The following is a 24,516-nucleotide window of genomic DNA, read 5'->3' as shown; positions in this document are numbered from 1 at the left end:
AGAATATGTCTATTATACCATCAATTATTGAGAGTGATTATACTGTTCTTTCTTGGGAAGTATCCACTTGTATTAAAGCTCCGATTAAAACAGGTTACATGCTGAACTACAAAGCTGGAAATTATGATCATCTTAGAAGAATACTATCTTTGGTCCCATGGTATCCGTTACTGAATGAAAAAAATGTTAGCAATGCATAGGAATCTTTGAAAAAGTGCTTCAATGAGGCGATATCTCAATGTATCCTTATTGTTCGAAGAACAAATAGGCTGGGAGTGAAATGGATGTGCAAGCTTATTAAGCAAGAGATCCTCAAGAAGAAGATGATGTGGAAAGAAAATCGTGAGAATAAGAGTGAGAGGAGTTATGAAATGTATAAAACTCAGGCCAAAAAGGTAACGAGTATTGCGAGGAAAGCTAAACGGAGTATGAAAAAAATTAGTCATGCAAGATAAAGGCAATCCAAAAGAATTTTATCGTTATGCCACAAATAAAAGAAAGAATGAATGTGGAAGAATAACTTTATTGAATGCAGATAGTATTCGAGTGTCGGAAGCTAAGGAGATTGTTCAGTTAATGAGTGCTCACTTTGCTTATATGTATCAAGCAGGTTATGTAGCATGGTGCACAGTGCTATTGTTACATTGAATGAAGAGTTAAAGGTTCATGAGATTGAGGTTGAAGAGCTCTTTAATAACATGGATAAGAAGTTGTCGTCAATAGGGACAGACGGAATATCAGCCAGTTTGCTAATGGAATGCTGAATTTGCTATGCCTTTCATACATTTGTATAACTTGAATCTCAGCTCAGGAATGATAGGAATGTATGATAGCTCCATTGCACAAGGATGGTGCAAAAACTGATGTGTCTAACTACTGACCTATTGGTATCTCTGGTGTGGTAGTGAAGATTTTAGAGAAGTTGGTAAGAACTGGCATACAGAAATTGGTAGACAAGAATTCTATACTCTGCAGGGAACCGTCTGGGTTTACTAAAGGAAGGTCATGTTTTAGTAATTCGTTCATATTTTATAACAATGTTATGGCCGAGTTGGATAAAGGGAATGGGTACACTATGATAATGTCGGATTTTTCTAAGGCATTTGATAGGGTACCACACGAAAGGCTCTTGGGTTAACTGGAGAATATGGGATTGGAATATAATCTATTGACTTGGATCAGGGGATGGTTGACAGACAGATATCAAAAAGTGGTACACAGTGGGTGTGAATATGCCAGATTTAAGGTAACTAGTGGTGTCCCTCAGGGTTCAGTCCTTGAGTCATTATTGTTTAATTTATACATTAATGACATCAAGCAGGGTCTATCATGAGATGTGCAATTATTTGCTGATGATGCGAAGATAGGCAGGGCAATCAAGGATGCTAGTGATATTCAGCAATTACAAAATGATTTGAATTGACTGGAAATCTGGGAAAACGAAAATGGCTGTCAGTTGAATGTTACTAAGTGCAAAAGTATGCACTTTGGCGTAATTAGGTTCCAGCGGCATATTATATTGGCTGGGTTATGCTACATGATACTGAAGAGGCAAGGGATCTTAGTGTATTGGTAGATAAGAATTTAAAGTTCAAAGGTTACATAGCTAAAGTTACAAATACAACTCAGAGGATAATTGCTAAGTTGAAGAAAACCTTGACATGTAAGGATAAGGAAGTAATTTTGCCTTTTCATAAAGCTTTGATAAGACCACACGTGGATTACTGTGTACAGATTTGGTTTTTTTTTGACATGTAAGAAGCTGTGGAAAGGGTGCAAAGAAGACTCACAACGATTATATCCGGATTATGGGATTTTGATTATGAGGACAGATTGTGAGTATGTGGATTGCAGACTCTGGTTAACAGGAGAAAGAGGTGTGATATGATAGATGTCTAAAAAAAACTTTTGAATGGGTGTTATAGCATTTCAAATGATGAAATTTTTCGTTATATGGAAGGCGGGGATTGAATACGGAGGCATTCATGGAAGTTAAGATTGTTCACAGTCAAGAAAGGGGTGAGAGCTAAGTATTTCTCACAGCGAGCAGTGAGTGAGTGGAATAATTTGCCCTTTGGGACAGTAAACGCATCTAGTGTAAACGATTTTAAGGGAAGCTATGATAGCTGGTTTGGATGATTTATAGCCTCCATCAATGAGTCCTTGACTCCCTAGAGGTCTCAGATAATAATAATAATAATAATAATAATAATAATAATAATAATAATAATAATAATAATAATAATAATAGTTAGACATTTTTAAATTTTGGGCGTCGGTGAAAAATGAAATGGATTGTTCGATGAGGTTATGAAAGCTCGTCGTGATATGAGAATAGGTATGTCATGCATTGCATGAATAATGATCAGTACAGGTCTCTGGCGATGTCTTTGGTTCCGTGTAGATTATTATTATTATTATTATTATTATTATTATTATTATTATTATTATATGACACCTCCAGGGAGTCCAAAGACTCATCGAGAGAGAGAGTGTGCCAACAGCACCGAACGATTTATATCTTCCAACTACTAACCACGCTCAAACTTGCTTTACTTTTTGCGAGCCATTAGTAGCAGAGGCCCTACCAATCGAAAAAAAAAATAATTTTCATGGACTGTACATTAAACACTTTTTGCGACTTTCTTCTGTTTCGTTGTTAGTCTAAATATTATGTTCTACACACGTATTGTCTTGTATATGTATTATATTCTGCTATACATTTTTTTTTTTTTTTTTGCTTTAATGTGGATTATCTGAACTGCCTTGTTACTTCTACGCCACATTGTATATTTCCTTGTTGCATATTTAGTCTTTACAGTTTTCTATTATTCTTTCCATGTTTGTGTTATAGGTGGCATTAATTTCCCGCCGTACTTTCGGTTTGGAATAGTTAAAAGAACACAAAGTTATGGTGAGCTGTTGGTAAACAAAGATTTATTTTGTTATTTATTTTTATTTGAGATTATTTGGAGTATTAAGGGAGTGAGTTATATGTATTGACGATTTCATAATTAATTATTTACTTTTTTTATTCCAGTGAAGTAGAAGAAAATCAGACGCTAATTTTAAATTAATACCCTGACGTATATTAATCTAAAATTTCTTAGTCTGAATTTCATTGTTCATATCAATTATGCAAATCTTAATTAACATGAAAAAAAAAAAAAAGCAGCCCCCCCCCTTCTCCTGCAGTTTGTTTTTCTCCATGAGTTGACAGTATGCAGGGGCGAATCCAGGGAATGAGAAGTGTGATTAGCGGAATAATGAATTGCTGACCATTTAAAACTATATATTTAGAAATTTATGTACATTTAATTATACAAATACAACATTTATTTTACAAATGATATTCTATCTTTTTCAGTTTAGCTACTTGAATACAAATTCTACCTTTATGAACTGGTCAATAACATCGTCATTAAAAGTTGGTTGTAACTTACTTTTCCCAAGCAACACACACACTGGTAAAGGCTGGCTGAAGCTCACTGGCTAGAGCTATGTTGACAGCGTATGACCTGTGTTTCGCACACTTGTAAAGGCTGGCTGAAGCTCACTGGCTAGAGCTATGTTGACAGCGTATGACCTGTGTTTCGCACACTTGTAAAGGCTGGCTGAAGCTCACTGGCTAGAGCTACATTGACAGCGTATGGCCTGTGTTTAAGCAACAGAGTGAGACAACGTGAAATGGCTATGCACGCACATGAAATCACAGTGCTGCTATGAGGACCTGGAAGCTCCTACAACCGAGCAAGTCAGGGTGCAATAGCTTTGACTAGATGAGCAAGCATCAGCCTTCGATACACAAATCAAAGCTCAATTATTGCCACGCAAGCTTAAGACGTCATCTGTCTACAAAAATATAAGCCTAAATGGAATGCTTATAAATGCATGCATTTATTAACAAATAAATATTACTTCTTTCTCAATTAATGAGCTTGCACAGCAAGCATGGAGAATTCGCCCCTGACAGTATGTGTGCTTGATGTAGATATAAGATGAGAGCTGATACATTGAACAATGGTGGTTTGAAATCCGTTTATAATTATTTGAGCAGGACGATCACAGGACTAGTTAAAATTATAAGCAAGAGGTAACTATTACATACTTAACTGATAGTACCTGTTAGTAGTGACATGGAATGCATTGGTATTGGAGTAGTTGCCAAGGATAGTGAAGGGTGCTGGTGACTGTATATTTTAACAGTTATCGAAATTGTCACACCATAAAAGTTGCTAGCTACAGATTTGCAAAGGGTGCCAAAAACCTGTTACCTCTGCTGTAGCCTGGTAGAGCACAGAAATTTTCTAGAGGGAGGGAAAAAATCAGGATCAAAAGAAAATATCAGTAATTTTGAATAATGAAAAGAATTATGTCAATAAAACAGTTTTATTATACCCCCCTCCACACACACAGTACTCTTTTTGGTGTGTTCACTGCTTGAGGGACATTTAATAAATCAGAAGTTGCATAAGTCATGTTTATTCATTGCTTTTTGTTTAATTGCCATCTCATACTTCTCTAAATAAGACTTATCCCAGTCTATTCACAGCTACCTCACCTATACTGTTTTACTCCACTTCTGTATCTCTTCTTCTTCTTTCACTACACGTTATTCCCGCTTTCTATGCAGGGTCCACGTGTTACTTAGATGCGACTACTTGTTAGTACCACTCCCACCTGACATGTCGCCTAGTCTGCCACTGGGGTGGGGATATATTTTTGACTGTAGAAGCGTATGTTCATGGGGCCGATTTGCCTGCTTGCAGGATGAAAAATGCCAGATAAACTGGCAGAAAAAAAGCCAAGTTAGCCGGTCTTGGACCCACGCCCAAGACCGGCTAACTTGGCTATGCCTGAGGATGATTCTCAAGTTCCTCACGTCTTCGATGAGAATTGAACCTGCGACACTCCTTACCCAGGCATATGGTTGTGAAACACAAAGCTACTAGGCTAACTACGTGGACCCACTTCTGTATCTCTACAAACCCAAAATTCCCTAGTATAATGGTAATTTCTTCAGAGCTAACACATGGACTGTTGAAACATTAAGCAACAAGCAAGTCAAGCATATAAATTATTCTGGAAATGTTAAGCAGACCCTCAAGAAATATATACCAGAGGGCCTCATTGTATGAGGCCCCCTGTGTTTATGAGGAACATTTCAAAATCATCAGCACAAAAACATAAACAAAAGCATAAATGCAGCATTCGCAGTTGTCTTTTGTTTTATATTCAGTGGCATTATGGATCATCATATATGTTCACTGGGCATCCACAGATGCCATATGGTCACTCCAATGCTCGGTGATGTGCCTCACCATGTAGTTCTGCTGTGTGCTTTTCTGGAGGCTTCAACTCTCTGAAGATCATTCACTCCATACACACCATCCATCTCATTGACGGTCTACCCTATTCTCTTTCTCTAGGAACTTTACCTTCTATTACTGTTCTGAGAAGTCCTCCTTCCATCCTTTCAATGTGTCCAAAATATTTTAACTTTCTTCTGTCAATATCCTCAAGGAGTGTTAAAGTTCTACTGATCTTTTCTAACACCCATTCATCCTTTCAGTATATGATATCCTCAACAGCCTTCTGTTGAGGATATCATATAACATCACATCCCCAAAGCAGCTATCCTTTTCTTATCTGACTTCTTTAGGTTCCAAGTCTCACATGGCATTATGGATAGAGATTGCAAAACAGTTTGCTTATGTTTTGGTCTACCATGAACCATATTGTACTGTAAGGACTGACAAAACGAAGTGAGTGTTTTACTAATATTAGTGTTTAAACAATAAATTAAAAATGACATCTAAATGTAGAGCTGATTTGATTTCTTCCTCAGCTTTAAAAAAAAAAAAAGCTGAAAATCACTTTCCATTGAGAAAAAACGAAAGTGATTTGATGCATTGAATTAGGTGAGCAATATTCTGATGTATGTAAATCATTAAAGTTTATTCCTTTTACAGTTTCACAGTAGTAACCAATGCAGACAAGATAAAGCATGCAGGAATTATTAATGCAAAATTGTCAAGAACATCATATTTAAGAAGTGAAGTAATCAAAAAACTATTAATACTGTGGATTGATGATATGAATCAAAGCAGTATTCTTGTAACTCAGGCAGTAATCATGGACAAGGCAAAGTCCTTATTTTGTGAAATTAATGAAGAGAATGGCAAAGAGTCATTTGTGGCAAGCAGGGGTTGGTTTTTCTGATTCAGAAATTGGATAAAAATTCACTGTGTTAAAATTTCGGTTAAGCAACTAGTACTGATGTTTCTACAGCAAATGAGTATCTAGCTGAATTAATATGATCTCTTTGTATAAAGATCCTGACCGGGAACATGGGTCTTCCATCCAAAGAGCTGTAACAAAGGTTCTGAAACAATGCTGCAACAAGGATATCTACTGGGCCTTTTTCCTCCTTTCCTCCAACATGTTATACCATTGGCAAATGGTATAACAATGGTATAATATGTCCTCCCATAATGAGTCCTTGGACTCCATGGAGGTGTCAAGTACTACTACTAATAATAACAATGGAGAAGGCTTAATGAGATGGGCCTGGCTGAGCCTCAACCCAGATGACTCTCAGCCAGGCCCATCTCATTAAGCCTTCTCCATTGTTATTATTATTAGTAGTACTTGACACCTCCATGGAGTCCAAGGACTCATTATGGGAGGACACTCAACTCTACCTCGCCAAATACATCTCACCCTCTCCACTACTACTTAATTCTCCTACTACTACAACACTACTATCATCAGTGCCATCTACCGCCGATCATCTCCAAGAACAGTGTTTTTGTCTGTAAATTGCATGTGTTCTGATGGCCGATTTGTCTGTGCGCAGAATGAAAAACTTCTCTACCTTCATATGAGATCGGCTGACTCACCTTCAGTTGAAAAAGTCCTGTAAGGATTCCCCTCGTTCTTAGCCAAGAAGGACAAGAAGCCTCAACCCAGATGACTCTCAACCAGGCCTATCTGATGATGAGAATCGAACCCAGGTCTTTTCCAATTGACGGGTGCAATGTTCCGCTGTTCTTCCAATTGCACTGCAGAGTGCAATTATACCATTTTATAATTATAATTATACCATTATTATTATTATTCCTGATACCTCCAAGGAGTCCGAAGACTCATCGCGGGAGGACATCTTCAACTGTCTCTACACCTTACCTCTACTACCAATCAACGCCATCTACCGCCCACCTCCAACACCACCACAACTAGTAATTTTTGTCTGTAAATTGCGTGTTCTGAAGGGCCGATTTGTATGTATGCGGGATGAAACACCCGAGTTTTCGGGAGAAAAAACCCTGCTACCTCCGTATGAGATTGGCTAACTCACCATCGATTGAAATCGACCAGATAAAGATTCCTCCTGTCGCGACGAGAATCGAACTTAGGCCTATTCCAATCGAAGGGCGCAATGTACCATCGTTCTTCCAATTGCGCTTAATTTATAACATTGTTATAAGTCTTGTGTTATTTATGAACCTTATTTATGTAAAATAATTATAAAATAACTATAATTCTATATATAAAAATTGTTAACTTGTAGGAGCCAGTTTTTGTACTGAAGTAACTAACTTATTTAAATGTATTTATTATTAATATGTATATATATTTTTTGTAAAATTTATTTGTAATAAATTTTGCCTAAATTTATGAACAATTCACTTCATGTACAGTGGGCTGCTGAACCTAACCCCTTGTAAATTCTATAGATACAGGAAGGCCTCATTTTATGAGGCCTTCCTATATCTATAGAATTATGAGAATTCAAAATTTCTAATAATGAAAACACAATTAATTAGTTCAGATGTTTATTTTTCAGATAACTATTTCCCAGGTATGAGAAGAATTGACAGAATCGTTCTGGTTCAGTTTATGGTAGTTCAGAAAGGCTACACAGCATTCTTTAAATTTGAAAATTTTATTTTCAAATTTAAAGAATGAATGAACAATCATTTCCTGCCATTTATATGGTAGTCAGTGGTTAAGTCATAGTCAAGTAACCCTAACATTTCATTTTCTCAAATACATACTTGCTTTTCATCCTTCAAAAGACTGATCAGTTTGCCTTTATTAATTAAGATCACACAAGAAAGGAGTTCTATAAACATCAGGAAAAGGAAAGGGATGTATTTTGTTTTTGGAACAGATGTAAGCTAACTGAATAAAAAGAAGTGGAATAATTTTTTTTTGTTTTGAGATATAAGTAAATGATATGTTAAGCAAATAAATGCACAAAATAGTTTTAATGAATAACTGTTAGATATTGTTTACACTATATAATCAAGTAGCCATTCATTGGTCAAATAGTAAAGAAAAATTGATAACCTCTTATGAGGGGGGGGGGAATGGTTTATGTGTGTCTGCGTGTGTATATCAATCTCACCTATTATACATTATTTTATTATTGGCGAGCTAAAGATCATGTAATTCTGGAATATGTCTCGAGAGTCAAAAATCTCTTAATTATCATTATCTTCAGACCTCTATGAACTCAGACCCATCATGGGAGCTTCCTCTGTCATATTGTGCTCTAAGTATATTCAAATTCTCTGCACACACCACATTCTCAGGCAATGCATTCCGATCATTCATCACTCTCCATGCAGAAAACCTGCTTCTCCCTTTTTTGCTCACATCCTTGTTCTACCCATCTCCCACTGTTCTATGAAAAAACCTCTCCAGCATTAAACTGATAAAGAATCCCTTACCAACTTATACATCTTTATTATATCACTCCTACTCTTCCTATCCACTAGACTAAATTGCATCTTCCCAAACTTTCTTCATACTCAGCATTCCAGAAATCATACTGGATCCTTTCCAGTATTTCTTCATCCTTTTGAAAACCAGGTGATGAAATCAAGAAATTGAAAAATGGAACCAGAATCTCCTTGCTTCTACAAGTGAAAGGCATCATTGCCAGAATTCGTTGTGTTGTCCTCACAATTTTGGCAATGTCTCCCGTAAATTTTAGATCTCTATCCATCATCATCCCCAGATATCTTATTTTCTCCTCTTCCAGTATATCCCTCCAATTGTGAACTCTACATTCCATCTTTGTTTCTCAAATGTTAAAACATTACAACATTGAACTGGCATCCCCCATGTCCATTCACTCAGTCTAGTCAAGTCCTGTTGACTGATGAGGCTTGTAAACATTTGCTCTATTCCACATAGTGCTTCCCACTTGTCTTAATTGGGGATATTCATCTGCAAGCAGCTGAATATCCCCAATTAAATTTTTCCCAGTATTATTAACATACAGGTTAAACAGCAATGGCTCTAAAACAGACCCCTGATGCACACCACTATTGAATTTCCTCTTCTGAGATATTGCTTCGTCATACACAACTTGCTGATGCCATCAGATAGCTAGTCTCCAATCCAGTGCACTAATCTAATATCCAACCCCATCCACTCTAGTTTGACCGTCAACTTATCATGCGGTAATCTATCAAAAGCCTCTGCGAAATCTAAGTATAGTACTGTGTATTCCTCTCCTCTGTCCAAGGAAGCTGTCACCTTATTGTAATAAGTAAGTAGATTACTGAAACATGACCTCCCTTTAGCAGATCTGTGCTTTTCATCAAAGAGAATATCACTCTCATCATCATCTCAAATTTTGGATCCTTGTTCTCACTTATCTCTCAGACACTTTAACCACAACACGACACAAAGATTGACCTATAATTTTAAGCTTGAGCTCTGTCGCTTCCCTTATGGAGTGTTACAGTCTTGCTTTCCTTCCACTCCTTTGGAACTCAATCCAGTGCTAGACTCATATTTAAAAAATATGTGAAGTCAGATGTGAACTCCCTGTCACATTCCTTCAGAATATGTGGTGATATATTATCCAGTCCCACAGCCTTATTAACATCAAGTTTACTCAATTCCACATATATCTCTTGTTCACTCACAGTCAGTCTGTCCTTATCCCTTTTCTTTGCTCTCAAAATCTGCATGTTGTCACATTCACAAGGATGAAATACCCTTATGAATTGCTCATTTAACATCTCAACTGTCCTGTACAGCAGGTATCTTACATATTGAAATAACTCCCTAGGTTTTTTTTTTTTTTTTTCTCTAACTGCTGCTTGTACTGCACAGCAGTTAGCTGCTTATACTATCCTTATCATTTGAGTCACCATCCTTGCTGTTTTTCTATTCCTCATAGAACTGACTATTACCACTTATCTTATGTTGCTTCCACAATGCCTTCTTCCATTGCATGTTTAATGTCTTCATTCATCCATTTCACGCCCACTTTATTTAACCTTCTGACATTTAGACATTGCTTTTACTAGATAGTTCTTGAATAGCACCCAAGCAGCATTGATCCCCTTTCCACCCAACTCCTTATTTCATGCTACAACTGCAAGCTATCTTCTAAGTCCCACATAATCACCATTTTATAATTACATCCTTAAATGAGATGATCAAATTCAAGACCCTTGATCCTTGCATGCTGCTTGTTACATACTGCTTGAGGTTAGTTGTCCCTCCAAAACTTGAGAAATTCATTTTGTCTATTTCCAGTTGCTACCTCATCATCCCAGTCTGTATTGCCATAATTAAAATTGCCTGTAATAATCACTCATGCACCGTAGTGCATGGTGGTCTTATATTGGGTGATGAAAGTCACAATTAAACATTGGCACACCTGGTGGGATTCTAATTCTCATCATGTTGGTTGGAGAGTGAGGATGCTGGCCAGTTGAGTGGCTAGCATATGAATAGGGCCAGTATATATATCTTGTCTGATATTCTTAATAAGTAAATAATTAATATATCTGATTACCTCTTACTACTGATGACATCAAAAAATGTGTTTACTACCAAACATATTCCCATTTATGACTATGATAAATATTGAGAGAGATTCTAGAAGAAATTGCTAATAAATTAAGATTTGAGATTTGCTCAGGTTTTGTTTCGAATGAACATCCCCAACAGTAACATTTGATATTAGTGGGGATACAGCATTCTTATAATACCATTGCTTAGCAAACAGTGCAAGGGCAAAAATTATCTGCTGTGATGATAAGACCCTCACTACTGATCTCATTCAAATATGTAACCCCTTCTTAGCTAATGGCTACAATCCTCACATAATTAATAAATTACTAACATATTTATACACCCAACCCTCTGGCCCTCTGACTGCAGAAAGTTGATAACTGTTGCATATGCTTGAACATCTGAAAAGGTAACAAAAGTTGTAAGGAAAGGCGCACCTTTAGAACACTTAGAAAATTAGCATCCCTTATTCACTTTTCAATATGATTATTTCCAACTCTTAGATCTTCCAGGGCTTGCTTATTATTTACCAGATTATTGGGATATCCAGAGTCAAGAGTGCAGAAGGAACACAAAAATTATGTCCACTTCCACACCCTCCTTGCATGCTGCTTGTTTTCAAGTTTTACCAACCATGCGATGCATTATTATTATTTTCTTGATTTCCATGGAGTCAGCAGACTTACTGTTGGAGATCAACACTAATCAGCATGAAGTTTATTATACCACTCCTTAAACTCATCCACTGTCTGCACATTCGCCATCCTTATCAAGCAATGCATTGCATTCTCCTATACTCTCCATGCAAAAAACTTACTTCTTTCCCTTTTACTCACTACTTATTTTTTGCAGATTCTAGGGATGGCGACTTGTCCATGCTCCTTCCCTTCGTTCTATCATATGAAAAATCTCCTCAGTGTTAGCATGTTGATAACCCTTCAACAACTCAAATGTCTCGATCATATCTCCCTTTGCCTTCTATCCATCAAACTCTGCAGTCTGCATGCCCTCAATCTATCCTCATAATCAACATTGTATAGTCCTGATCTTTCAAAGCCCAATGACCAGATCTGAGTATAGAAATCCAGATGTGGTCTGATCAAAGCTTTATACAGTGGGTCCATCACTTTTATTTCTTGTGGTCAATATTGTAGCAATTCTCTGAAATGTCTTTACAACCTTTGCAGTATGTCCTTGAAACTTCAAATCTCTATCCACAATCATCCCAAGATCCCTTGCTTCTGCTTCAACTCCACTAGCTAAGTATGAATCATCCCATCTGTGGATCCCAAATTTTAAAACCTTATATTTAGTTGCATTAAATTGAAATCCCCATTCATTTGCCCACCTTTTCAGCTTATTCAAACCCCCTTAGTAATAGTGCTAAGGTTTATTAAAAACCTTAGCACTATTACTAATAAACCTCTCAAGCTTTACATCACCTGTAAAACAACTGAACATCTTCCTGTAATCCTGTGACAATATCATTGACATAAAGAGTTAACAGTAATGTTCCCAGTACTGAACACTGTGGAACTTCACTTGTAATCTTCCTACTTCTTGATACTTCTCTCCCACATACAACTCTCTGATATTTGCTAGTTTTAATCACCAGTCCAATCCACTAACCTGATATCCAAACCTGTACATATTTTGCAACTTAAATATCAACTTGTCATGTTGACCTATCAAATGCCTTTGAAAAATCCAAAAAAATGACTGTGTATGTTTTACCCTCATTCACTGCTCTTGTTATTCTATTATAAAAGGTATAACCAGATTACTAAAACAAGTGCACCCTCTAACAAATCCATGCTGGCCCACATAAATAATATTGTTCTCATCTGTCCAATCCTGTATATGAGCTCTTACCAATTTTGGCAAAATTTTAACTACAGAAGAAATACAAACATGCCTATAGTTTGATACTTTCATTCTACCACCACCTTTATGCAGTGGAGCTGTCTTACCCTCATGCCACTCTCCAGGAACCTGTGCCATTGCAAGACTTTCATTAAACAGCCAAGTTAACGACACAGGCAGTTCCATAGCACATTCCCTTAAAGTCCTAGTCCCCCTGCCATATATCCTGCCCTGGGCATAGATGTTTATGATTGTCTGTGAAATTACTAGTAGTGATGGTGGTGGGCAGTAGATGGCATTGGTGTAGATTATGCGGTTCACTGTAGTTGGTGGATTGAATAGTGGGGGACAGAGAGTTGTAGAGTAGGTGTCCTCCCTCAATGAGTCTTTGGACTCCTTGGAGGTGTTATGTAATAATAATAATAATAATAATTATTATTATCTGAGACCTCCAGGGAGTCAAGGACTAATCGAGGGAGGCTGTAAATTACCCAACCCACCTATCATACCTTCCATTAAATTCATTTATGCTAGATGCACTCACTACCCCTAAGGGCAAATTATTCCACTCATTCACTGCTCTCTGGGAGAAAAACCTAGCTCTCACCCCTTTCTTGACTGAGAACAACCTTAACTTCCATGGATGCCTCCATATTCTCTCCCCACCTTCCATATAACGAAAAATTTCATCATTTGAAATGCTATAACACCGATTCAAAAGTTTATAGACCTGTATCATATCACCCTTCTTTCTCCTGTTAACTAGAGTCTGCAATCCACATACTCGCAATCTGTCCTTATAATCTAAAACCCATAATCCGGATATAACCTTTGTAACTCTTCTTTGCACCCTTTCCATAGTTTTTTATTCCCTTGGAACCTGGGAGACCAAATCTGCACACAGTAATCCAGGTTTGATCTTATCAAAGCCTTATAAAGAGACAAATAATAATAATATAATATAATAATTATAATAAACAAATACAGTAGTACCTCGACTTATGTGCTTATCGTTCCTGACTGCAGTTCGTATCTCGAAACCCAGTTTTCCATTATATCTTATGGGAAATCAATTAATTCGTTCCCAGATTCAAAAAATAAAAAAACTATTCTCAACTAAATGAAGAAAATGCAAAGAAATGGAGAAGGATCATTTTTACACTATAAATATGCATTTTGTATACCATGTTAATTTTTATTTATGAAATCTTTGGTTTTACATGATTAATATGAAAATCATCTTCCATTAAATTGTAAAAAAAAATCAATTTTCTTGTGACCTGTTTTGTAGTTCAGGAGTTTTCGATTTGTTGTCATCAGTTGCTTTTTTTTTGCCTCTTAAGTGAGGGAAGTTTTAAAAATCTATCCAACGTTGACTGAAACTGTCGTTTTCTTAACACCCTTCTAAAAAGTGATTAATGACATTGTCATTGAAGATATTGGTGGCTCTAGAAACAACACCTTGATTTGGATGCCACTTGTTAACCAATTCTTGCAATTTGCCCCAGTGCTGCAAGATTTTTTTTATATCACTGGTTGGAATTGCTCCCTTTTTGTTGCTGTCTTCTTTGTCCTCTGAAGACATTTGCTTTTCCTCCTCATCCCTTTCTTTTACCTGCTCACTTCTTAACTCCTGTAGCTCTTCAGTGGTCAGCTCAACGTTGTGCTCCTCTATGTCTGCTTCATCAAATTCGAAATGCATGGTCTTGCCCAGGGAGACAACTGTATCTACAATGTCAATTTTGCTTTCAGGTCCTTCCAATGCAGTTCCTTGGACACAGTTGGGCCATAACTTTTTCCAGGCTGATTTTAGAGGTCTCACAGAAACATCTTCCCGTGCCTGACTAATGAGACGCAAACAATGAAGAATATTGAAGTGATTCTTCCAGAATTCCCTGAGGGTTAATTCTGTGTCAGTGATAACTTCAAAACACATTTGGAAAAGAGCATTGATATAAAGATTTTTGAAGTTGAAAATAACATATTGATCCATTGGTTGTAGGAGTGGTGTGGTATTAGGAGGCAAGAACTTAATTTTGATGAAATTAAACTCTTCATCCAAATATTCTTCCAACTGTGGTGGATGTGTTGGAGCATTATCCATTATAAGAGGAACTTTCTCAGGCAGACCCTTTTCTTGTAGATACCATTTAACTGGGAGCAAAGACCTCTGCCATCCACTCACAGAAGAATTGCCTGGTTACCCATGCAATTCTTCTGTGAGTGGATGGCACCTCTCTACATAACACTGTTTGTGCCTGTTAACTTTCTGATTTTTAAAGACTATAGGATTTTCAGAGTGGTAAACCAACAGAGGTTTTATCTTCAGGTCACCACTGGCATTGGCTCAAAAATGCAAAGTTAGTCTGTCTTTCATTGGCTTATGTCCTGGCAGTGCCATTTCCTCCTTACTGATGAACCTTCTCTTAGGCATTTTCTTCCAGAAAAGCCCAGTTTCATCGCAATTGAAATCTTGTTCTGGTCTGTAACCTTCTGACTCCATCATTTTCTGAATTTCTTCATGAACCTTTCAGCAACTTCTTTGTCAGCACTAGCACCTTCCCCATGTCTAACAACGCCATAGATACCGGTTCTATTCTTGAATTTCTCAAACCATCCTTTGTGCTAGCTTTAAACTCTTCAGCGATGTCTTTGCTAGTGGATGGCAAGTTCTGTGAAAGATCTTTGTAAATAGTTTCAGCCTGTAAAGAGATCATGTTTTGGGATACACTATCTGCTTTCAGTTGCATGTCATTAATCCAGACGACTAGTAAAGTCTCCATTTCTTCCATAACTTTATTTCTTTGAGATGACACGGTAGATACTCCTTTGGCCACATCCAATTCCTTATAAAAATCTGCTTTCTTAACAATTGTAGCTATGGTGGATTTGGACAAGTCATACTGTTTGCACACATCACTTTGCCTGACTCCTTTCTCATATTTTTCCACAATCTCTTTCTTAATTTCTATTGTGTTTTTCTTCTTCTCTTTCTTAGTTTTCTTTGGCCCCATGTTGAAAATAATATGCTGATCAGTGAAATGACGCTTATCTGTTGGATTATTCAGAAAATAAACGTGAAGCTACAATAAAGCACGTCACTTATAAAAAAGAAATACATACTGTACACATAATAAATACAAACCTAAAAAAATCTTCACGAAGTGTAATTTTCACAAATATCATACACAAAAAAGCAAATACGTGCAGCATTCATTGTATTTCAGATAAATACGACGTAGTAACAACAATCATTACACTAGACGGTTCAGCGCATGCTCAGCTAAACGTGCATAAAAAAAGTTAAAAAAAAAGTGTAATGTAAAACAGGCTTTGGTTCATTTGAAAAGAAAAGCATCATGGTTCGTATCTCGAGGTCAAAATGGGATATGAAAAAAAGTTCGTATCTCAAAAAGTTCATATGTCGAGCAGTTCGTAAGTCGAGGTACCACTGTATAATTATAACAATAATAATAATAATACACAAACAGCAACAGTGGCTCTAGTACTGAGCCCTGAGGCATTCCATGTCACCTTCATTCTTCTAAATTCTTCTCTTCCATATAGTACTCTCTGGTGTCTGTTGGTCAGCCTTCCTTTATCAATGCTGCCAGCCTTATATCCATTCCCATTTGCTCCAACTTATACAGTAATTTTCTTTGCAGTATTCTGTTAGATGCCTTTACCAAATTCAGCACTATCATGGTGTAATCATTTCCTTTATGCAACTCAGTTGTCACACAATTATGAAATGTGAGGTAAATTACTAAGGTCTTACCTCTCATAAAGCCATACTGTTCACCCTAGAGCAGTGCTTTCCAAACTTCTGGATGTCAGGCCCCCTTTGCAAAAATTAAAATATTTCACGGCCCCCCTCGAAAAAAATCATAATAGAGAGATATATTATTATAATATTTATTGTATTTATATTCAATACAAAACATACACAGCGAATATTGCAAAAATCAAATGCATGTATTAAATTTTTTGCCTCTTATGGTTCTGAAGACAATGCGGGCTGTTCTGGTAAAATATGAAATACTGTCCTTTTTTTGAGTCTGTTTCTGCTTCTTCTTCTGATTGTTCACGGGAATTTTTTTTTATTTTTTATCAGCCACTTCTCCATCTCAGGGTTAAATTTTTTAATGTAGAATAGATCAAATAATATCACCACTTACCGAAACTGGCACACCAGAGACTAATAATATGAAATTAGTGAATATTACCTGAATAAGGAAATCCCCGGACCAGAAACATTTTTCTCTTTTGTGACTTTTCTCCCTTTAAGGTAATTAATCCTAACGTGAAACAGACAGCAAAGGCAGGTTATTAAAACGTGCATATGGTTGGTGCGGTATTAACAAAAGATCGCGCAACCGAAAGATAAAAGCATAGCTGACAATTGAGTTGAAATGCTAACTCTCTTCAACCGAATTCCATATGTGAAACTGCCATAGCATTCATTATATATAGATATATATATTACTTAGTTTTAACACTTTTACAAATTTTAACACGTTCGGTTGAATTTTATTGCTGCCTTGGGAAATCGAACTCACACATGTCTAATTAATAACAATAGATTTTAGTTAGATACTGTGTTTGCCCATGCAACATATGGTTTTGTTTCAATCTATACAGCATAGTTTCTGTATGAGGGGACATGTGATTCATTAATTAGTGTGTTTTTATTCCAGTTGTCTCTAATTGCACTATTTGTTGAGAAATATATTACACAGACTCCTCATACCTTATTCACTGGCATAATAAAAGTACTTGTTTTTATTGCCTCTGCAGTATAGTGGTTGTTGGGGATGGGGTGTTGTTTACCACTGCAAGCGAGTTACTACCATACCTTTCATACATACCGTTCATGCTTTATTCACTGGCATAATAAAAGTACTTGTTTTTATTGCCTCTGCAGTATAACTCGCTTGCCACTGCAAGCGAGTTACTATCTCCCCACATGAACTTGTTTAAGCTTTTTTTCACGTGTGAAGTATATGCGAAACTTTTATTGGTTACAGAAAACTAGCTCGGATGACTGATAATATAAAATGAGTTTTGATATGTATATAAAGTCAATATCAACAGTCCCTGATTACGAACGTGTGATGAAAGGGAGGACAGGAAAATTTGGAGCTTCCCTGGAGAGCATTCGAAGTAAATACAATTAGCCACTGCTTTGAAATGAAACATATGAAGAAACAATATTTACTAATATTCATTAAGCGCCGAAATACGCAGGAAGCAAAGTTTGTGAACCAACACCAATGTGTCAATTTTTGCATTAAAATATAAAAAATAACAAAAAAGAAATAATAAAAGTTAAATACGTTTCTTTTAAAATAAAAAAAAAATCTACTTAGTCTTAAAACATTTTAAATTTGTTTTCATTATTTCACGGCCCCCCCCTCAACAAAACCTACGGCCCCCAAGGGGGCTGCGGCCCACAGTTTCGGAAGCGCTGCCCTAGAGTATATATTCTTATCCACCCATTCCTAATTTCTACCTTTAACCAACTTTTTCAATATAAATTGACCACTTCTCTCATTATACTCCCTTAGAACCTTGTCAAAGCTGAGACTTTGATTAAACACCTTGATCAGAGGCATCTCCTGTTCTCTTGCACATTCTTACAATGCATGGGTCAACATGTCATCTATTTCCACTGCTATATTTGCATTGATATTTCTTAGTATGCTGAGCACCTTCAGTTTGTCTATTTTCACATCAGCCTCTGCCACCTTGGCAACTGCATTATCTCCACCTGTATGATACACCTTTCTAAAATAATCACTTAGTATCTCAGCTATTTCTAATTCTTCTGTCACTTTCCTCCCATCAGCATGATTAGAGTTATCCTTCCATAATTATTCTTCCTCTTATTTATTCCTTTAGAGAAAAACTGAAGATTTTCTCTTATCGTAATAGCCCTTCTTACCATGCTTGTTACCCTTTTTGCCTGTGCTTTATATTGCTCATGGGTACTGATCACCCTTTTTTTAATATATTCTCTTAAGATTGTTTTATTTTATTTAATTATTATTATTTATTTGTTTATTTATTTATTTATTTTGCACCTCCTGTTTTATCATGCCACTCATCCATTTAATTCTCACTTGGTTTATATTCCAGACCTAGGTTTGTAGTCTGATACTGCTTCCTTCAAACAGTCTTTGACCATTTCTCATGCACTGTTGACATTTTTCTCTTATAGCTTCTTATGCTATGGCATAATTCTAGTCTACCTTCTGAAAATTAATCTCAAGAGGTTGCTAAACAAACAGTACTCAGTTAAGAAAAGATATATGTGGAACTATAAAGTGGTCACTTCCCTGATTGGAGGCAGAATGGCTACTTTGATTATGGATACATCTAATGCTTTTACCAGATCCAGCACTCTCAAATCCCAAGTCCCCTCCAACATGTGCTGTTTCAGATAATTATCACTTTGTAACTGTATATTTTCATTTACCTCTTGTCATGCACCCTTTCCTTACCCCGTAATTGCTTGGCCTGCACTCATCGTACTTATCTTCTGATGCATGGTACATCTTCCTCTGAATCCACAGGCTGCAGATTCAACTAACTATATTTTTTACTGTTGTCTTCTCTTTCGCAGTAGACTGTCTCATCTGCCTTACATGATGAGTCTTGACTCTGTGGACTCCTGATACTGTGTTACTCACTCTCTAGAACCTTTCAAAATTTCTCAACTCCTTGAGAATAAGTGACCAGATTTGAGTGCAATAGTCTACAGTAGCCTTATTAAATCTTCTGCAGTAGAAATGATCTCTTTATTTGTCAATGTCAGTGTTCTCTTCATCATTGTTGTGCTGTTTTAATGATTTTTGAAATATCCCTCAATTTCAGGTTCTGGCCACCATTATCCTCCAGTCTCTTACCTTTTCTTACTTCAGTGCATAAACCTTCGTTAATGATCTCGACACTTCGCTCAGTTCAGTCCTGGCCTTCCAAATTTCAAACAGTTGCCCTTTACAACATGAAATTGGTATCTGCACACAGATGTTTTATTATCATTTTCCCAGTTAGAATTAATTTTGTTTGTCAGTTCTCCACAGTGTTGTATTATCTATACAATACTCGTGTCTATTTAAACAGAGACTTCTCTCTTACAGCATACCATTGGTAGCCATCTGTTTCTTGGATACCTTTTTTTCATACACAACCTACTGAAGTTTATCAACTTAGCCATCCAGTTTCCTATCTGATTTGCTAATCTCTTATTCCAACCTGTCTTTCTCACTTTAGATACCAGATTGTTATATGACAGTCTGTTAAAGGCCTTTTCAAAACCTACTTACTTACAGCACTTATATGCATCATCTTTATCTAGTACATCTATCATTAAAATGTAATGTAAATAATGTGCAAAGGCTGATACGACAAGTGACATGAGCTGTTAAAAAAGAATTATTAGTAGTAAGGAAAGATACTGTTTATTTTGTGACAATACTGGTATTTAACAGTGTGCTGTTTGAACAGACAATTTTTTGTATAATTGTGGTATTTGTTTGGTATTTAGTTAAGATTTTACGATCTCAGTATTGTCTCCACATGTAGCGATTATATTCAACATGGTGGTTGCCACTTTCAAATAACAACCCTAGCCCTCCCCATATTGTAATCTTCAACTAGATTACAATAATTTGTAATCTAGTTGAAGATTTTGTAGCTTGCTATGCATGCGGCATGCACGTATTCTGTTGTTTAAGAATGTGGCAGGTGCCGGGTGGGAATGTGTATGTGGGCATGAAATGCAAGCAGTGGGAGGTGTTGGGAGACATGAATGTCTTGATCTTGGGATTTAGTAGTGGCAGAGATAGTGCTTTGGAATTTTCAGGTGATTTTCAGTTTGTAGATGTCTAGTGTGTTGGAGGATGTAGACAATGCTAAAGACCTACATATAGATTTAGCCTTGGTAGTTCAGCAGATGGAGATTGTTTGATGGCCATGGTTGTATGTGTATGAATGGCAATTGAAAGCAGAATATGTGGAGAGAGAAATAGAACTGCTGAGAAAGGAGATGGAAGGAATGAAGACTGAGTTGAGGAATGTGAATGAAATTCTTGGAAGGATAGAGAGGTTGGCTAGTGTCAGAGGACCAAGAGTAGGTGTAAGAGAACAGCACCAGAGGGCAAGGGAGAGAGGAAGGCGAGAGAATGGGAGATAGGAAATTTCAGAAAGACTAGAGAGTGTGGAAGCAAGGGATAGAGAGGGAGAGTGGGAGAGGAAGAAGAAAGATTGCACACTGTAAGAGTCAGGGATGCCAGAGAGAGAGAGAGAGAGAGAGAGAGAGAAGGATGAATGAATCTGTTTGGAGTGTCATGTATGGAGATTCAGTGATTCTCCATACATGACACTCCATGCTTCAGGGTGCAGAGTAGAGTACCAGAGGAGTGCTTACCTGTGGAATGATAGAGAGTGTGGCAGTGAAGAGGGGTGAAAGTGTGGAGGAGATGATGGCAGTGGTTGGAATGAATAACCTGAGAGGTAATGTGAACAATGTAGCACAAGATTGGAGGTTGATGTTAGACAGTGCAGCAGAAACATGTCTGAAGAAAGATAGTGAGTGTAGTGCCTCACTATGATAATATGGAGTGGAGGAGAAGAGCGGTGATGCTGAATGAGATGATAGCGAGAATGCATAGGAAAAGGAGTCTGGAATATGTGAATGGAAGATATTGAAGATGGAAGGGAGCTGTATGCAAGAGATGGATTGCATTTGAATATAGAAGGGCACAGGCATTTGGAGAGACTGTTGTTTTCTGGGCAAGTGAGTGTTGGGACAGGAAAACTAGAATTGCACAGATGGAATGTTGCAGGGATGGCCTTGTGGGCCTTGTTAATGCTGTAAAAGCTTTGGAGGTGCCAGATGAAATTATCAAGTACTTTCCTGTCTTTTCAACCAATCAAAATTATTTATTGATATTATGCTTTTTATATAGGGCTACAACATTCTCAAGAGAATAACTTTTGTTTCTTATTTTCAGAAAAAGCCAGCACACACCCTAATGGAATCCAAACATTGGTCTTCTTAATAATTTAGATTTAAAAATTATTTTATTTTTTATTTTTTAATAAGATTTTAAGCTTTCTAGGTAGAAATTAAACTACTTGTCATCTCAGTCTTATTCTTACATATGCTATGCATATATTTAACGTTCACTTGCATATTTTACAACTTGTGTAGTTTAATTCGATGTTTACTTGGATGTTCTGTAGTTTACTCATTGTTATCATCACTCAAACGTTTTTTTACTTTTTGCGATTTTCATTTTTTTGTGTAATGTCTATATCTGAAGTCATTTCATCTCAAGGAGGGGGAAAAAATAAAAAAAACTTGTTCATCCTCATAATTTGAGAAGAAAGTTTTCCTTTCAATAAGCATTCCAAAATAGGGTTTCTCATTTAACAGATGCTCTGGGAATGAAGTTCCTTTATAATGAATTTGGCTTATAACGTGCTATGGTGCATGCGCAAGTTTGTAATAAATAAGATCACTCCATATTATGCAGATCAGAAATGGTCATTGATATCATATACACTGTAGGTACATATATATACATAATTAGTGTATATAGTTCTTTTAATTTTTTTTATTTCTTAACTTTTTTTTTTTTTAAAAACATTTCATAACTTTAAGTACAAAACAATCTCTCTCTCACATACACACAAATGAGAAATAAATGAAATTAAGTAAACAATATACTATAAACTTAAGAGTTAATTTGCTGTTTCTTCAGTTCATTTGCTGCCTGTAGTATCCAAAATGAACCTAAGACTGCTTTAAGAATGAAAATTAAGTGATATTGTTGCAGTTCTATGAAGTTTTTGCTGCAAATATGCTGTGTATAATAAAACTCAGATGAAAATTATATATCTAAATAAGAGCAAAAATATGTTATTTTATTATCTAAGTGCATTCTCTTTTCAGATTCAAAAATGCCTGGAATTGAAGACTGGATCAACCAACCACTGGATGTTGTTCATCGTTTATTTGGTATAACTTTTTTTTTTTTTTCACTTCCTGCTCTTTAACTTGATAGAATGTCTTTTTAATGATCTTATCTTATCCTAATTGGCTGAATGGGTAGTGTAGGCATGGATGTTTGTGATTGTCTCCAGATAGGAGATGAATTTTATTGCCTGGTGTGAGACCACCACTCTGCTTATTGGAGGTCTGAAGTGACTTGAAATTCCTTGTTTGGTTTCTATAGCAGGGTTATGTAAAAAATAAATGAAAGACACACACATACAAAAAAAATTAATAAAAATGAAAAAAATTCTCAGCCTACCCATGGTACTTAGGTACTACTAGCTTACAACCTCTCATAGGTGGGAGTCACATAAAATTTAATTATTAAAATTTGATCAATAAATAATATTTAATTACAGGTATATCACATGATTTTATTTGAACATTATTATACTATGAATTGATTGATAACATAGTGTTACAAAGGTATAGTTCTAAGCAAGTATAAATAGACTTTTAGCTTGATAGATGAGTGAGCTAGGTTCTAGAGATGGGTAATTTAAGGCGATATCAACACTGGAACATTGATTAAAGAATTTGAGAAAATATAAATTTCTGAATATGGATATACAGAAATGAGCTGACATAATAGAGATTTAACTGGATAAGAAGATTTTAGTGGATTACTATGCAGGTGATTATGCATAGAGAATGTCCCTTCTTCTCTTACCCTCAGGGTAAGAGAAGAGGAGGCTGTCCCTGTATTCTTTTACATTGAGAATGATGAATGGGATATGCCAAGCAAGATATTGTCATATCGTTTTGTAAATGCTGAGTGGGTGAATGAGTTTAAGGTACAACATAATACCTATAATTATTATGTGATACCTTCATGGAGGCATGTTCATAATAGTAATAAACTGTTTTTATTTATCCTAATTCAATTTGATTTGAATTTTAGTCTCTTCATTTAGTAATGTGCAACTACAATAAACAGTCTTTTCCTAAATGAGATTGATCTTAACTTATTCTTAGATTCACCAATTTGGTTCGTATATTTTAAAATATCAGTCGAATCAAAGACCTGACTCAGTTTAATATGATAAGGTGATGTTTGTTTACAATGAGAAAAAAATGTAGTGACTAGTTATATCTACAAATGTTGCTGTATTAAATGAGAAAATTAGGTGAAACTATCACTTTTACCCACTTTGCACATTAAATGGCAACTTGAATAATGTTTAACAAGAGAGAACTAATATGTAGTCAAATGTATTACCTGTTCTCAAACCAGCAGGCTGCAGGTTTGAATCCCATCTTGGACATGTGAAATATCTTTGTGACAGGACATACTTAGAGCACTAGGACAGCCCAAATCAAATGCGAATCCCATCTTGGACATGTGAAATATCTTTGTGACAAGACATACTTAGAGCACTAGGAGAACCCAAATCAAATGCCTGTATATATTCAATAGCTTGATCATGAAGTTATATCATATGCAAAGTTGATTATACTGTAATAAAATTATGGCATTGTTTATTGAAAGTTCAGTGCTTTCACTCGTGCTCCTTTACTTCTGATGTCAAATGATGAATGAACCATTTCTGGAATAACTCAACTTTAAGCATTTTTCTGGTCATGTAGATGATAGGAAAAGACATTATTCTTAAAAGTGCTTGGCAAAAATAGCTTTCTGCAGTTATAAGAAATTTGTATTTTTGAGAGCCAGCAGCATTGACAAAGCAAAACAGTAAACCACACCTGCTTGAACTTTCACAGATACTATAAATGGTAATCTAGAAAAGTTTCTGAGAGATAAT

The 24,516-nt window shown here is 36.2% G+C and overlaps 1 protein-coding gene across 4 annotated transcripts in view; it reads left to right on the top strand.

The window, feature by feature from the left end:
• The first annotated feature begins 2,280 nt into the window (after positions 1-2,280).
• Positions 2,281-24,516, top strand: part of LOC150106270 (mini-chromosome maintenance complex-binding protein) — a 219,422-nt gene continuing 197,186 nt past the window's right edge. For 2 of the 4 annotated variants that reach the window (XM_090392291.1, XM_090392295.1), the window contains exons 1-2: positions 2,281-2,338; positions 22,652-22,717. In XM_090392291.1, coding sequence (XP_090248417.1) covers positions 2,311-2,338; positions 22,652-22,717 — 94 coding nt within the window. In that variant the 5' untranslated portion in view covers positions 2,281-2,310. Of the gene's footprint in view, positions 2,339-2,784; positions 2,926-5,746; positions 5,766-22,651; positions 22,718-24,516 lie in introns of those variants that run through there. The other 2 variants (XM_090392292.1, XM_090392293.1) reach the window with 2 other exon arrangements.

This window comes from Typopeltis vanoorti, chromosome 5 (assembly GCF_054136105.1).
Source record: "Typopeltis vanoorti isolate ZY-2024b chromosome 5, IOZ_Tvanoo_1.0, whole genome shotgun sequence".
Lineage (NCBI taxonomy): Eukaryota > Metazoa > Arthropoda > Arachnida > Uropygi > Thelyphonidae > Typopeltis > Typopeltis vanoorti.
Note: the sequence above shows the minus strand (reverse complement) of the source record. Positions and strands in the feature narration are given on the sequence as shown.